This window comes from Semicossyphus pulcher, unplaced genomic scaffold (genome assembly GCF_022749685.1).
Source record: "Semicossyphus pulcher isolate SPU_LCO1_2020_fin unplaced genomic scaffold, fSemPul1.0.p SCAF_1, whole genome shotgun sequence".
In the NCBI taxonomy this organism is placed as follows: Eukaryota; Metazoa; Chordata; class Actinopteri; order Labriformes; family Labridae; genus Semicossyphus; species Semicossyphus pulcher.
The window spans coordinates 924,181-939,116 of record NW_027211603.1 but is presented as its reverse complement, the minus strand read 5'-3'; the positions used below and the strand labels follow the sequence as shown (position 1 = coordinate 939,116).

The window sequence follows — 14,936 nt, the reverse complement described above, 5'->3', positions numbered from 1 at the left end:
AAAAGTTTGCCAAGAAGTCAATCCTCAACGTCGTGGCAAAGCTTCAGAGAGTGTTCCAAGACATCTTACCAAAGAAAGACAAAACATCGATGAAGCTGCTAATCGACGGCGTGGACTGCCTGGTGGAGGACATGATCCCACCAGAAGAAGAACAGGACGGGAGAGCGGGCACAGATGTGATGTGTCTGTTCAGGAGAATGGCCAGAGACATCACTAACGGTCTGCATGAATTCACACAGAAGATGCTGGGTGAATTCATATTCAATAATCTGAACCCACAGAAGAAACAAAAGCTGCACATCATGGGTTTAATTCGCACCGAAGTGGACAGGTTTATGAAGCTGATGTGGAACTGGCTCAACCAGCAGGTGGGGAAGTATGAGAGGAGTACACACCCGTCTACTGGTGCTCTGAGGCTGATTGAGGGAGTTGTGAAAAGTCTTTCAGGACGTAAAGCTTCTTGGTTACAGGAAGAAACACAGACGACACCCCTGTTAACCGCAGCACCAGCTTCTGTCACTGATGAGCCAGCTGTCATTGACAAAGCAAAGGAGACAGCACAGCCAGCAACAGGTGAGACGGAAGGACTAAAATGGGACAAACTGACCTGTGAGGTTATGGTGTCAGGGCTGGCATATCAGATTCTTAAAAAACTTAAGCTTTACCAGCCCAATGACATCTTCAAAGAACACCTCCGAATAATGACAGAGCTGCTCATGGCAGAGATGGAAGGCTCCAAGATCGAGGTCAGTCTTAGTATTGACACCATTAATAAGACTTCGAAGGCAGTGTACAAGGAGCTGTGTAAAGATCTAGGTGCAGAGGAGATCTGGAGGAGCATGCTGCTGCAGCAACAGACGGTCATGCAGCACATAGTGGGAACCTTAAAGAGACATCTGGAGGCTCCAAAGAAGAAAACCGGCATCAAAGGGTTCTTCCGATCCGTCTTTAAGACCGTGGCCAAGCCGTTCACTGCCATGTTCCAACGTAGCTAGTCATCATGGGATTTTTCTTTGGGTAGGTGGGACATGATGCAGGACTTCAGGCCCCAGAGGGTGTCAGTGTTTAACTCGCAGCAAGGAGGTGAAGGTTCACATCAGAGCCTTGACCCCATTGCTGTGAGGAGGCTCCCTGTGTAGGCATGGGTTTACTCCGAGCGCTTCGGTTTCTTCCCACAGTTAAAATAATTTAGCAAAAAAAAGTCAAATTAAAAAATCTGAAAAAATCTAATCAAAATGAAGTCCTGTATCATGTCCAGCTTCTTCTCTGTGCTACCAGCCACACTTGGTTTCTTCCCACACTTAAAATAATTTGCCTAAAAAATGTGAAAAAATAAAAATAAGATTTGAAAACTTAAATTTCTCATACAATATCTTTGTTTGCATTAAAAACTGTAGAGTTGTCAGTGATCTACAATGTGTATTTAAATAAAACACTAGAAACGGTTCTAGAACTTAGATGTGAACATGTTGTTGGCTGTGTCAGCAGCAGCATTAAATATATTTTGGTTTTTGCCTCTGTGTCTGACAAACGATCACACTTGGGGGGGGAACTCTCCTCATATTTTACAGCGGACACATTCAATCTTGTCAGAGGCCTTTTGACAACCGAAATGGGCTTTGAAACATTAGTAAAGTTATAAAAGTGTAAAAAAAATGAAGTATGAAAAGATGTCAATACGAGAAATTAGCACTCATGTTTTTGATGCCATGATCTCAGTTTGTACTCGTTTATCCTGGATTTTAATCAAAAAAGAAGCAACGGGTGAAAAGCAACGAGTCAAACTGAATATACAAATGATTTAAAGCAATATCATTGTGATTTTATCTTTTTTTTTTTTTTAAATGCTCAAATTTTCAGTTTATGGTGTCAACATTGTTTCATTATAGATACAGTACATCATTAGTTTATTACTAAATCATATAGCCTGTCAATTGTTATGTCTGTTGTTGTGAAAATTTGATTAATAAGGTTTGATAACACACTCAAATTTATAGATGGGAAACTCTAAATTCAAACATTAAAAACATTTACCCTAAAGTGTCCCCATCCTCATCATTTCTTTGTCAGAATTATTTTAAATACATTCCCCTGAAAAACTCACCTGCTCTCGGCTTCAGTCGCTCTAGTGCAGTTTCCGTTTTCGCCAGCAGGTGGCAGTAGTCGCTTTGTAGAGACAGCGTGTGGCGATGTGATTGTTTTGTTTTTAAATACATTTTATATTTCGATTCTGGCTCTTTCTTCATTATGCAAGTGTAGTAACAGCCTGTTACACATACATTATAAAATATTTTTTTAAAAGTCAGGTGTATCTGTCGCTCACCTGTTGCGGCACTTACCTGAGACTAACCCCTTTGCAGTTTTCTGGGGACATTTCATGCGTTCTTTGCTATATTTCAGAGAGAAATACTGTATTTTACTATAATTAAATTTATTTTTTCCAAGTAATTTTCATCCCAACTACTCTACTTTTGATATTTTAAGAATAATGTTGAGTGCAGCACTTTTATTTGTATGTTACAGTATAAAAATCTTTTTAAAGGCCATCATGTCATGTTTAAAATCCTTTATGGCTTAACCTTAGACAGTTAAACAATACAATAGACCCAATACAAAACAATAGCATACAGTGTGCTTTAATATGATACAATAACCTACAGTACAATACAATAAAACAGTACAATACCATAAGATACCACATGATACTATACATGTTACAATAAGATAAAACATAATGATACACTATAAAACAATGCAAAATGCTCCAATATGATTCTATATGAAATGATTTGATGCAATGACACACATTATGATACGACTGTGGCAACCCTAAGTGGTGTGACAAGTTAGAGGTAGAGGTATAATTATTTATAGATATAATATACGTATATAAATCACTTATTTTATACATTCACAAGTCCGACAACGCCACCTTGGGAATTGCATCCAAGGAATTAGAACAGGCACTCAGGTTCCTTAAACTGAGAGGCAAGAGACGTGGTTCCAGTTGCAAAGTAAAACAAAGTTTATTAAACAATATAAAGTTGACAATCAGTAAAACCAGTAAAACAGTGGGACTTGAGGAAAAGAGGGGAAGGGAACCAAACAGTTGCTGAGGCTTACCGCTAGTGAGGAGCTGACGCTAGGTGAGGGGGAAATCCCTGGGAACCAAGGAGCACGAAAAGTAAATCACCCTCAATCACACGTGCCAGTCACACACACATGCACAGTCGTGAGGTAGCCCAAACCAGACACAGCACACAGAAGGGGACACCGCCACCAGGACACCAACACCTCCACCCGTGGCTCTCAGCAACTGAAAGGACAGAAAGGAAAATTAGTGGGGTCGCACTCAAAACAACAGATCAATCAGTGTGCCCAAAAGGATATGACACACAAATATCAAAACTGTGGGTTTGGCAGCCACCAACACACAAACTAAACGAATAAATGAACCAATGTTATGTGCTGCCAAAATGAGTAATAGAAATTAAACAAAACTAAAGAGAACAAATAATATTAATTAAGGGGACTAACAGATCACCTCAACTAATGAGTACTGAATTTCAATAAACCAAAAAAAAAAAAAAGAATGATTACAATGATGACAAAAGAGAAATAATTACCAAATCAAGGAAATAAACAGCAAAAGAAAAGAAACTAATAGTAATCAACGAAATGCAAAATCTAAATCAAATTAACCCCAACAGATCCCCAATCCCCACACAGTCAATAGAAGTCAGTCCAGTGGTAATGAGGGGCTGGTGGTTTAAACGGTTTACCCACACACACAAAAATAGAGATTAAAATGCAAAGCCACGCGAAGCAGAGCTTGGCGAAATCACGTGGGGTGAAGCAAGCAAACAGTCAGGGCAAAAGCTGTGAAGCCAAGCAGCCGTGTTTCTTACGCCAATTAGAGCCGCAGCAGCAGGGAAACGTTCTCAGACCTGGCAAACAACCCCAATCAGGCAGTAAGTATCCGCTCGCGCCACAGTAGAGCCAAAACAGCCGCGAGATCCAAGAGAGATCCGCACAGGAGCGTCTAAAACAAGCAAAAACGGCTAGTACGGCAGCGCAACAAGGAATATTTATTTCAAACAAGCCAGCAACACCTCACACACACTAACCTACCTATACCGGTGGACACGAGCAGACTGGAGCAGAGCAACCCGTAAGTGGGCGGAGCCAAAGAGAAAAGGGGCGACGAGATGACACACCACGGCTGCTTCCCAAGCCTCTTAAATTGCATCCATGTTCCCTTCACTTGCGTCGTTCACTTGCGTCTTAGTCCCTCCCACCAGAGATGCATGGAGAGACGCGAGGAAACCAAGAGAGGAGAGAGGAAACGAGGGAATGTTTTTTAAGAGACATGAGACGTCCTTTCCGATGAAGCGTCACGTGCTGCAACGTCCGTTTGTGATGATCGCGTCAGCTGATCACCGCTGGATCAGCTGTCAGTCTGCTTTAACAGCTGTTTCTGTCTGCACACATGTGCTCTGTATTAATTCTAATAAACACACAGTAACAGTGTTTCCTCTCTGTAACCTGTTACCTGTGTAACAAACACCTGCACATGAAGAACAGGCTGCAGTCTGTGTTCCTGCTGCAGAGCCAGACGGACATTTCCTACAGCACTGTGTCTTTATATTATTTGTTCATTATAAACATTTTTGATCACTGATCATCTGATCAGAATTCATTATTTAATAAGCCCAAATACTGTCTGTTCATGAACTATGAACATTATTGATTAGGCTCAAAGTTTCAGGATAAATAGAAATCACGTCACGCTGATCAAACCCGACCTGATGATCACTCTCACACGTAAAAAGTGTTACCTGCTGACAGAGAGACGCTCCTGCTCCCTCTGAATTCTTTCATTCATCTGTAATAAAAGTTAGCAGGGAAATAACTGATCATGACAAGAGGTATTTTTTTAGATTACATTTAATAGAAATGAATCTGTTTTTGCCACTTTTGATTTTTATTATTTTTACTCAGATGTTGACTCAGAAATCAAATCAAATCTGCAGTTATTCACTGCATTTTATATATTTTACGACAAGTTATGATCAATATTTTGTTCTAAACGATCTCAGGTTGTCAAATCCGATCTGCTGCAGCGTCCAATCACTAACTGATATCTAATAAGGGGGCGTGTCGGCCAGTAATAGACTTCCGTGGAGGCTGCTCTTGCGTATCCTCGCTTATCGCTCCTCGGAACTCCCTCCTCTCTCCTCGCTCCTCGCTCCTCTGAGCAGCGATAAGAGCTTTGAGACGGTCCTCAATCAAGCGGCAACCTCCGGTGTTGAAAAATGAAGCCAATGCGGAAGTGCAAAAAACTGCAGTTCCTCGAGTGGCCACTTGAGACTGGCTCCACAAAACAAGAAATAACATTATAGCAGGTGGGAAAATGCCCATTTTTACAGCTGAAATAAACATGTTTACAGCCTGGTACAAAAAACGGTTTTGTTATAAATAGCTAATTTTATTGTTCAGGATAACTGTACGGGGGGTGAATTTTTATTTAACACACTCGTTTTAATTATATTAAGCCTTAAATCATAGGGGCCGGATCAATTGATTGACAGGTGGATCCTGCTGGCTGTCTGCTAGACGTCAACACAGACACACAGACACTGAGCTTAACTTCACCTGTTTGTGTTGTTGGAGACTTTAGGGGATTTTTTCATTCAAAGTTTGGACAAATAATCTCTCTGTGGGATTTATGGAACTTTATGGCTGTGCAAGAAGTCTGAGCTCCAGCTTTTCGGTGAGTTAAATGCTAGTGTTATTGTATTGAAATATTTTTAGCACTAAGTAGCAGGTATACTGTGCTCCCTTTAGCTGCTTGTTAGCCTGTGCAGTGTTTATTTATTTAATCGTCGGTCAGTAAATAGGAGTCAGGAGTTGTTGGCGTTTCCCCGGAGAGATTACATCGGACCGTAGTGATGAAGAGACCGGTTCTTTTACGTTTCCCGTTACGTGTCGGCTCGCCGCTCTCTCACCGGGCGAGCGAGCAGCGAGTCCGCTAGTTCTTTAGTCTGATAACTAAACACCTGCAGTCAGTCACCGACAGAATCTCCTCCTGGGAAAGTCAAACCAGCTCATTCATGATTTATACAGTCTATGGATAATAACCGTTAGCTACGCTGAGGAGCATATAGCCTAGCTTCATAGCCGTAGCTGGCTGATTTATGCGGCCCGCCCATAGAGCTCAGCCATAGGCTGTAGCTCGGTCGTGCTCCGCCTCTTTGCCTGCCTCTGGATTAGCCGTCTCTGGCATTTCCAATATGGCGACCCCCAGCGGCGGCGCAATTCGGGCTTCCAAACACTTCTTCAGAAACCAATGCAGAGCTGCCAAGCGTCACGCTTTGAGTGTGACAGTCACGCAATTTGACCCATTCTCACACCACACGCCACACTTGACATTTCTCACGCTTATATTTCCCCATTCAATACTCTATATTTATTTTTTTCATGATAATAAACTTTGGTTCTCGCGGCATGCCGTAGTTCGAGTAACTCTGATTGACTGACCGAGATAACCAATCCCAGACCAATCCACCAGTCCTTTGTGCCTAAATCTAACCAACCACGGAAGGCACCACGCAATATAAACCAATCAGAAGCAACGTAAGGCGGGTCTTGGCGTCTCTAACGATCTTTCACACACAACAGCGCCGACATTTAAAACCCACTCGACGTTCTCCTGCTTGCTAGAAGACGGACGGTAGGTAACTACCCAATTTTGATCACACAAAATTATTGAAAATGGGTTCACTTTTTAAATATTTTTACTAGTTTGATGTCGACGTAGGACAAATGTTGCTCTTAGTTTTTATCTGTATTATTATTAGACCCCCCTAAAGGAACCCACAGAGTCCCTGGAATCCACTTTGGCTGTGTCCGAAATCACCCCCTACTCAAACAAAACCAAAACCCGAAACAGTTTGGCTCTTGAGGGAACTCTATCGTCCATCATGACTGAAGATGGCGAGCCTTGAGCCACAGTGTTTCAAGTGGGAGCCCCCTGCCTCTGTCATCAAGGCATCAAAATCTGCCACAAACGCCTACAACATGAGACATGTCCCCAGCTAGATGATGGACAGTTGGTTGAAATGAAATATTGCAAATAAATGTATTTTGTCAAAATTCTTGTTACAATTTTTTATTCTAATTTCTGGTTAATTAAGACTAGCATTAGGAGGCCACAGTGCAGGGAGAGCAGCTGGCATGGAGGTGAGGACATCAGTCTTAAGGTATAAATCGACGTTAAAACAGGCCAACATTTTTTCATAACACATAACACTAAAGTCTCACTCTTGTGATTTTCTGAAACTTGGCAGCCCTGCCAATGGGTGACGTCACTGAGACTACGTCCATTATTTATACAGTCTATGTCCTCAATATGGCGGCTCCGGAACTACTTCCGGTTCGGGCGAGGAGCGAGGAGCGAGGAGCTATCAAATAAGAGACTTGGGAAGCAGCCTACGTCCATTATTCATACAGTCTATGTCCTCAATATGGCGGCTCCGGAACTACTTCCGGTTCGGGCGAGGAGCGAGGAGCGAGGAGCTATCAAATAAGAGACTTGGGAAGCAGCCTATATTTCCGTGGCACAAACATTCTCAAAACACACTTCCAACTCACATACAGTCCGCACAAATACATTAATTATTATACATTATTTCAAAGTACCATTCTTGTGTGTTTTTCATGCTTATACATGACACTAACCTGTTTAAAAGGTATAATGAGCAGACAGGGCAACGTAAGGCTGTTGCTGCATTGATCCTCGTAGCAGAATAGCGAGAGGGTCAACAAGAGTGCAAAGCGGGATCCTGGTCGGCTGTCCAACGTCCTGCTGCCACCTTCTGACGCTGCTGGGTATTGCACAAGGTTAACAAGTCCACAAAAACTAGATAAGTGTGTTTTAACACAGAGAATAATTCATCAGCAATAGCTGAAATACACGTGATCATCACAATCAGGTACATACTTCACAAACAAAATGTGACCACATCTTTTTTGTGCGTCACATAGTGGCCACACCACAGGTGTGATGCCCCAGCTGAGATCACACTCACACTCAGGATCATGTGAGCTTAACGACCCATCAACACCAGAGGTGTACTTGGTTCAGCTAACTCACAGCTAACGTTAAAGACGTCTTGAAGAACTTCAACCAAGTCCAGTTGCCTTTTGGATTAAACTTAGAAGTGTATATTTATACTTGTTGCGCTATAATGTTACTGGGAATAGTAGATTCGAGGGGTAACGTAGATTTGGAGGGTAAATTGGTGGGATGATTCCAGTTTGTGGGGACAGAGGAATTAAGAAAATAGAAGACTACGTAGGTCTGGCAGTTGGACACAAATGGACTGAACCTCTTCCTGCTGTACAAGAGTGCTGTGAGTGTGCGCCATGTTGATATCCAATGGTCAGCCATTTATCGCATTTGGGGTCTCCCCCTTACAAAAAAGTGCATTCCAGCAGACTGTCCTCTGTCCTCATCGTCCTCCTACTTGTGTCCATTTCTCCAGGGAAGCCCAGGAAGACCTCATGGATACCTCCTCATAAAGGAGTGGCTGCTTGTCCACCTTGTCTTTTTGTCCGTGGCATAGCAGGACTTTAAACGGGCGACATGCACCACCTTCCTGTCCGCTCCACTGTCCCACATCACAACGTCACAGTTAACAGGACCCACTCGAGCCACAACACGGTAAGTGCTGAGCCACTTGGGAGCAAGTTTTGCTGTGAATGTCTTTCTGCTCTAGATAATTGATGTAACTGGAGCCATCATTTCCTGAAATGCCTGATCTCAGTGAATTTTATTCAAGAATACAAGTAACATTAATTAATTAATTAATTAATTAAAGGTAACAAAAACTAAAACTGCTATGTACAGGCCTATAGATAAAGATTTAAGTATATATACACTACCAGTCAAAAGTTTGGACACAAGTGAATGGGAAAGTGTGTCCAAACTTTTGACTGGTAGTGTACATTATTTAAAAACACAACAATAACACAGGACAGGAGACGATGGACAAAAGTGCAATGAGAGTGCAAAAGCTGCTGACATACACATGATTATGAATAGGGAGCTATATTCACAAGACACAGCACTAGAGGTCGATGGTTTGGTAGCAGTGGTAACGTTACTTTTAAAAGTAACTTGTTACGTTACTGCGTTACCTCCTGAGAAAAGTAGAGCGTTAGATCAATTTTGCCTTACCAAAAATTAAAACCCTTTTGCAACTTGTTACACAGGTCGGTCATTGCATAGCCTCATTTACGGCCCATAATCTGTAATTCTGCAGCCTGATAACAGGAATGACAGACACAATGTTACCTTTACAGCTCTTTATTATGCTAACTGTGAGGGAATTTGTGTAGCTTGACAAACCAGAAACGGAAGAAGACTCAGGAGATTGAAGAGTTTATATAGCTTGGCCAAGGAGAAGTGACAGACACAATGCACTGTGAGCAAAATGTTGGTCCTCCAGAATGTTCAGATCTTAAATTTCTCACTTGCAGAGGTCAATTTTCCATACGATTTTGAGGTATTTGGAATGGCTTTTATGACATTTAAAAAAATTGTTCATAAAATGTTGCCGTAAAGACCATCTAACTGCTGTCTTCAAACTACTCTTTTGATGCATTGTTGTCCATGTATCCATGTTTTATTTGTTTACCTCAAGTATTCTCAAAACACATACTCACATACATACACACTACACACTGACAATCTCTATTTTAAATTTTAATTTGATACTAGTTGTATTATTGTTGTCAATATACAGTATATATATTATTCGTTTGCCATCATATGTTGTTATATTATTTCCCTGTGCTAATTTTGTGTTCTTTATAAAATTGTGAAATTTCTAACATTATTTCAGTGGAGACTTTACATAAGTCCATTGGGTTTTCTGTCAATCCCTTCACTGTATATTGTTACATGTTATCTTTGTCTTTTTGTGTATTGTAAATTGTGCAAAAATAAAATTCAACGATGTATACGATGTACCTGTTAATGATGTTCATGATGAATCAGCTACATTTCTCTCCACAGTTTAAGTGTTCAGTGTTCCTCGGATGTTTTTCAGGTCCAACGTCTATCAGTCAGATATGAGGTGTGTTGTGGTCGACGTTGGAGAGAGGACAGGTCAGTCTATTTACTACTTAAGCATCAACATTTTGTAGTGTGACTTAAGCTGTAATGGTATGAATATAGATGCACATATACATAATGATGCTTAATGCTTTGGCTACATGCCTGGTTTACATTAGCCTATATGAGTTTCTGCAGGTGTACTAATACAGCAAGAGGTATTTTGGAGAACTGCAAACGGTATTGAAATAAAAAAGGTAATTAAAAAAGGTACAGTCATGTTTAATTCCTATAATAATTGTACTTTTGTAATTAATTTGTAATTTTCTTATTTTCAGTGCAATTGTTAACTGTTGTAGACCGTCAACTGTCACAGCAAACACGATAACATCAAGTTTGTTATGTTGTTAAATCAGCCAAAGGCAGTTTTGATATTTAATGACAATCAAGAAAATGGATTCTTGGTTTGAATCGTTGAAGTGATACAGCTAAAAAATACAGGCAAAAACAACCCTTGCTTAATTTTCTCCCAACAAAAACAGCGCAGAGGCTGGGAAGGGTTTAAATTAGATCAACAGCTGCATGAAGCCTCGGACCTCATGAAGTGTTTTTCAGTATAGACGTTTTTGGTCTTCAAATACACTTTTTTTCTACCATAACTTTCCTGTGCTGGTCAGGGGTCACTGAGCTGGAGAAATGATTGAAAACGTTTGACAACCACTGCACTGACTAATGGTACCTCATACAAGCCCACTTCAGAAAAATCCATACTGTAACTTTGTCATGGTTTTAGTTATACACCTGCAATATTCATTCTGTTTGTCTGCAATATTCTGTTTACTAATTCTCTCATTTCAGACCCGGTCACTCTCATCTCTCAGCTCCCCTCACCCTTAGTTCACTCACCCCGCCTCCTCTCCAGCTCCACCTCCTAACCACTCCTACCTCATCTAGACAAGTCCCTTCACCTGTAGTCTCACCTCACCTGCTCCTCATTCCCTAATCACTCCCCACACTATTTAACATGTGCTTCCCCACTCACCCTCTGCCAGATTGTCATAGTGTCTCGTACCTATACCTTCCAGCGTTTTTGTATCCTGCCTTATTATCCGTTTTTGATCCTGATATCGACCCTGCCTGTTTCCCGACTCTGCCTCAGTCTGATCCCTCTAACTTGGTTTGCCTGCCTGGATATTTTGTCCTTGTAACCTGTTTACTGTTTCAGTAAAGAAACTGTTTTTTTGTGAACTCTGGTCTCTGAGTCGTGCATTTGGGTTTGTCTTTGGTTTTGACGTGTGACAAACTTGGAGCAATTTCGTGTTAAAAATATGGTTTTGGCTTTATTACACATGATCCTTTTTTTAAAACATGCGTAGCTCTCAACATAATGTGTGTTTTTCAATGAAAATAAAAGGGATTGCACATCTCTTGCTCTAGTGGAAGCTAATGTGATCTGCAAGCAGTCCACAATGAGAGGAGAGGTTGACAAATCAACGTTTCCCAGACTACATGAGGATCATCTGCAGCTCAATGACCCGTCCAACGTCGTCTGCAGCCTGCAGACACACTCAAACAGCACTCATGTCATCGCCATCATCCCCCTCAATGCCTGCGGCACTCAGATCGAGGTAACGGGGTCATTTGTTCCTTTTTTAGTTGTTGCTTTTTCCTTCTTAACAGTGTGAGGACTGAATGCATATCCTCTTACTCTGCAGGAAGATGACGAGTACCTAAAGTTTAAGAATGAAATCATCACAGTTGACAACAGCAGAAACCTGATCACCAGGAAACACCTGCTGGAAGTTAAGTTCTACTGTCAGTACCCCAAACGGGGGAACGTGACTCAGGCCTTCACAGCACACAGAAATATTACCACAGTGTGGGAGAAAGGCTTTGGAAAGTTCAAGTACCAGTTTGAGTTCTTTCCTAACGCCCAGTTCCAGACCATGATGGATCCGAGCTCTTACCCTCTGGAGTACGGCTTAGGGAGCAGGATCTACATGCAGATCGAGGCCACGTCTTCAGTCAGCAACACCGAGCTGTTTGTGGAGTCCTGCAGAGCTTCACCATATGACAACCCCAACTACCGGCCAACCTACCCCATCATTGATAATGGGTAGGCATGAGTACGCCCCCTAAGCTCTGTAAGCTCTGATTCCAGTTAGGGAGTGTTTTTTTGTTTGTTTTTTTCTGTTTATCTTCTGCTTTTATCGACACTCTCAAAACAATAACTCCTCTGCCCATGAACTTTTTTATTTGCTCTGACAGGTGCAACGTGGACTCAACTGTTAGAATCCATTCTCCTGCCCATAGCAGACAGTTCAGGTTCAGCATGGAGGCCTTCAAGTTCATTGGCTTACACGACCAGGTGAAGAATGCACTTTGTGGTTAGACTGGAGAAACTCAAGTAACTCAAATTGGGTTTTTTTTAATCTAACGGAATTTATAAAATGATGTCTAAGTTGTTTGTACAGTGCATGGGGACATTGAAATATCAATGCTTTCAGTCCATAGACTTTATAAAAAGATGGCCGACATGACAGCTCCCTAAAGTGAAGCTAAACCCTCTCTGTCGCCCCCTGCTGACTGGCTGCAGTATAGCTCATAAAGCCCGCCTCCTCCATGTTAACAGATGGGACATGAGTCAAACTATAAAATCAAAATACACGTCAAAAACATTTTTCTCAAACATGGTTTCTGTCATTATAGTTAGTTCTTATCATGCTGATTTATGTCACAGTGTTCATTTTTCTGACAAGTTTACTTTGAATTAGTTATTTGATGCTATAAAAGGGGGCGTGGCCTCATGATTGACAGGAGATATAACTAACAGTAACACTAACACTACAGTCACTGAACTGTTCTGCTGTTAACTACACATGAGGGATATTTGTTGTTTTGTTGATCGGGTAAAGGTGTGTTCTGGTTAGAGGTAGGGGCGGTATGTCAATACCGCGGCTCCACCAGCCCATCTCTACTGTGCAGACTCTGGCTCCAAATGTGCCAGATGACAGCGCCCACTGCGGGGTTATTTTGGCTTCACTTTTGTACAACGAGAGCAGATAGAGAGACACATTGTCTATCTTTATATACAGTCATTGCTCCAAATGTACAAGATGGAAGCACCTACCCCAGGGGATATTTTGCCCTCATTGTTGTACAGTGAGACGCCTTGTCAATCTTTGTATGCAGTCATTGTTTCAGTCCAGAAACAAAGTCCAGTAGTACATGGGGTAGCTGTGAAAAATGAAGATTACACCCACAAATATGTCGGAAAATGGGATGTTTATTTTATTTCATCTGGCAAATTTCTGACATATTTTCATAGATTAGAAAAAGTAACTTAGAGAAGTTATCCTGCGAACTTATTGTGCTGCAAAACATTTATTTCCATGACTTACAAATGGATGACCACAGTTTTCTTGTTGTATCTTGCCTCTCAGGGATCCTGCTGAAAACAGTTAATTTCCTGACATAACGAGCACATGTCCTGTTGTATTCAGGTGTACATCAGCTGCTCAGTCCTGATGTGTCAAGCAGGAGACCCCAACACCAGGTGCTCGCAGGGATGCCTCAACCCCACACTGTCCAATAATCCCCGCAATTACAAGCGTAAGAGAGCGGCTGTCACCCAGAGTACGGCGCACTTCATTTCCCAGGGTCCCCTGCACCTGAAGAGATCAGTGAGATCAGCATTAGACGGGACAGAAAGCCCAGGTAGGAAAACAGGAAGTGCTTTCTTCACAGCACACCTGCCTTGTTTGACTCCCAGTTTGGACATGATCAGATTCAAGTTGTGCTTCTCCTTTCTCCAGGGATCAACCTGAATCTCAACCTGGTTTTCATCGCTGGATGTCTTCTTGCAGCTGTTGGCATGATCAGCGGAGTGGCCGTGTACAAAGCCAAAATATCAGGGGTGAAATACCAGCCTCTGCCCACACTTGAAACTTAAGGCAGCAGTGTGGGCAGAGAAACAATTCCATATTAATTACACTGGAATATAAGCAGTTATTTAGATTATGTCTGCTGAGGGATTTGGGTGTTCATGTATCTAATTATGTGCAAATTAAAATAGATTTGTCCACAGGTGTGTAACCTGAAGGAGGAGAGATGTGTACCTTTGGAAATGGGAAACCAGGAAATAAGTTTTATATCAATGAACTCTGATCATCTATCACTGCAGCTGCTGGGTGATTGTTCAGTGTTGTTTCTTGTCGTTGTGGGATCTGATTAAGCTTCACATCTGCTTCTAACTATGTCATGTTACAGTTTAAGACAAGTCACTTGATTGCTGACTTTTGTCTTTTGTAATCACAATAGTTTAAATAAAAATCTTTTTGAAGGCCATAATTTCATGCAAAAAAATTCTTTATTGCTTCACCTTAGACAGCTACACAATACAAAACAATAATATAGTCTGTTGAAACATGATGGGTTTGGACTAAAACAAAAAGGGAGAGGACCCAAGGTGCAGACCAAACAAAAGTTGAATTAACAAAAGACAAAAGGGCAACAAACACAAGCTTACTGGGAAACAGTCCAGGTAGAAATCCAACAAAAATATCCAACTGAAAGGTAAAACCAAAAATCCAACAGAAACATAGGGAGTCACAAGAAAGTCCAGGTACAGGTTCGGGTAACAGGATCACTGACAAAGATTCGGGATAAAGATGAAGACGAACCGACACTGACACAAGGGAGCACAAAGACTTAATAAACCTGGGAGGTGAAGCTAATTAGACACAGGTGAGACAATCAAGGGCAGGTGAAAACAATCTGAAAGGCGGGAAACAGAACAACGGAGGGAAGTAAAACA

At 41.6% G+C, this 14,936-nt stretch overlaps 1 protein-coding gene across 1 annotated transcript; it reads left to right on the top strand.

Moving 5' to 3' along the window:
• The first annotated feature begins 10,021 nt into the window (after positions 1-10,021).
• On the top strand, positions 10,022-12,512 carry LOC138588798 (CUB and zona pellucida-like domain-containing protein 1). Its single transcript, XM_069659053.1, has 5 exons — positions 10,022-10,032; positions 10,116-10,174; positions 11,558-11,748; positions 11,836-12,236; positions 12,389-12,512. The coding sequence occupies exons 1-5, from the start codon at positions 10,022-10,024 to the stop codon at positions 12,510-12,512; spliced, it is 786 nt and encodes a 261-aa protein (XP_069515154.1).
• The last annotated feature ends 2,424 nt before the right edge of the window (positions 12,513-14,936 follow it).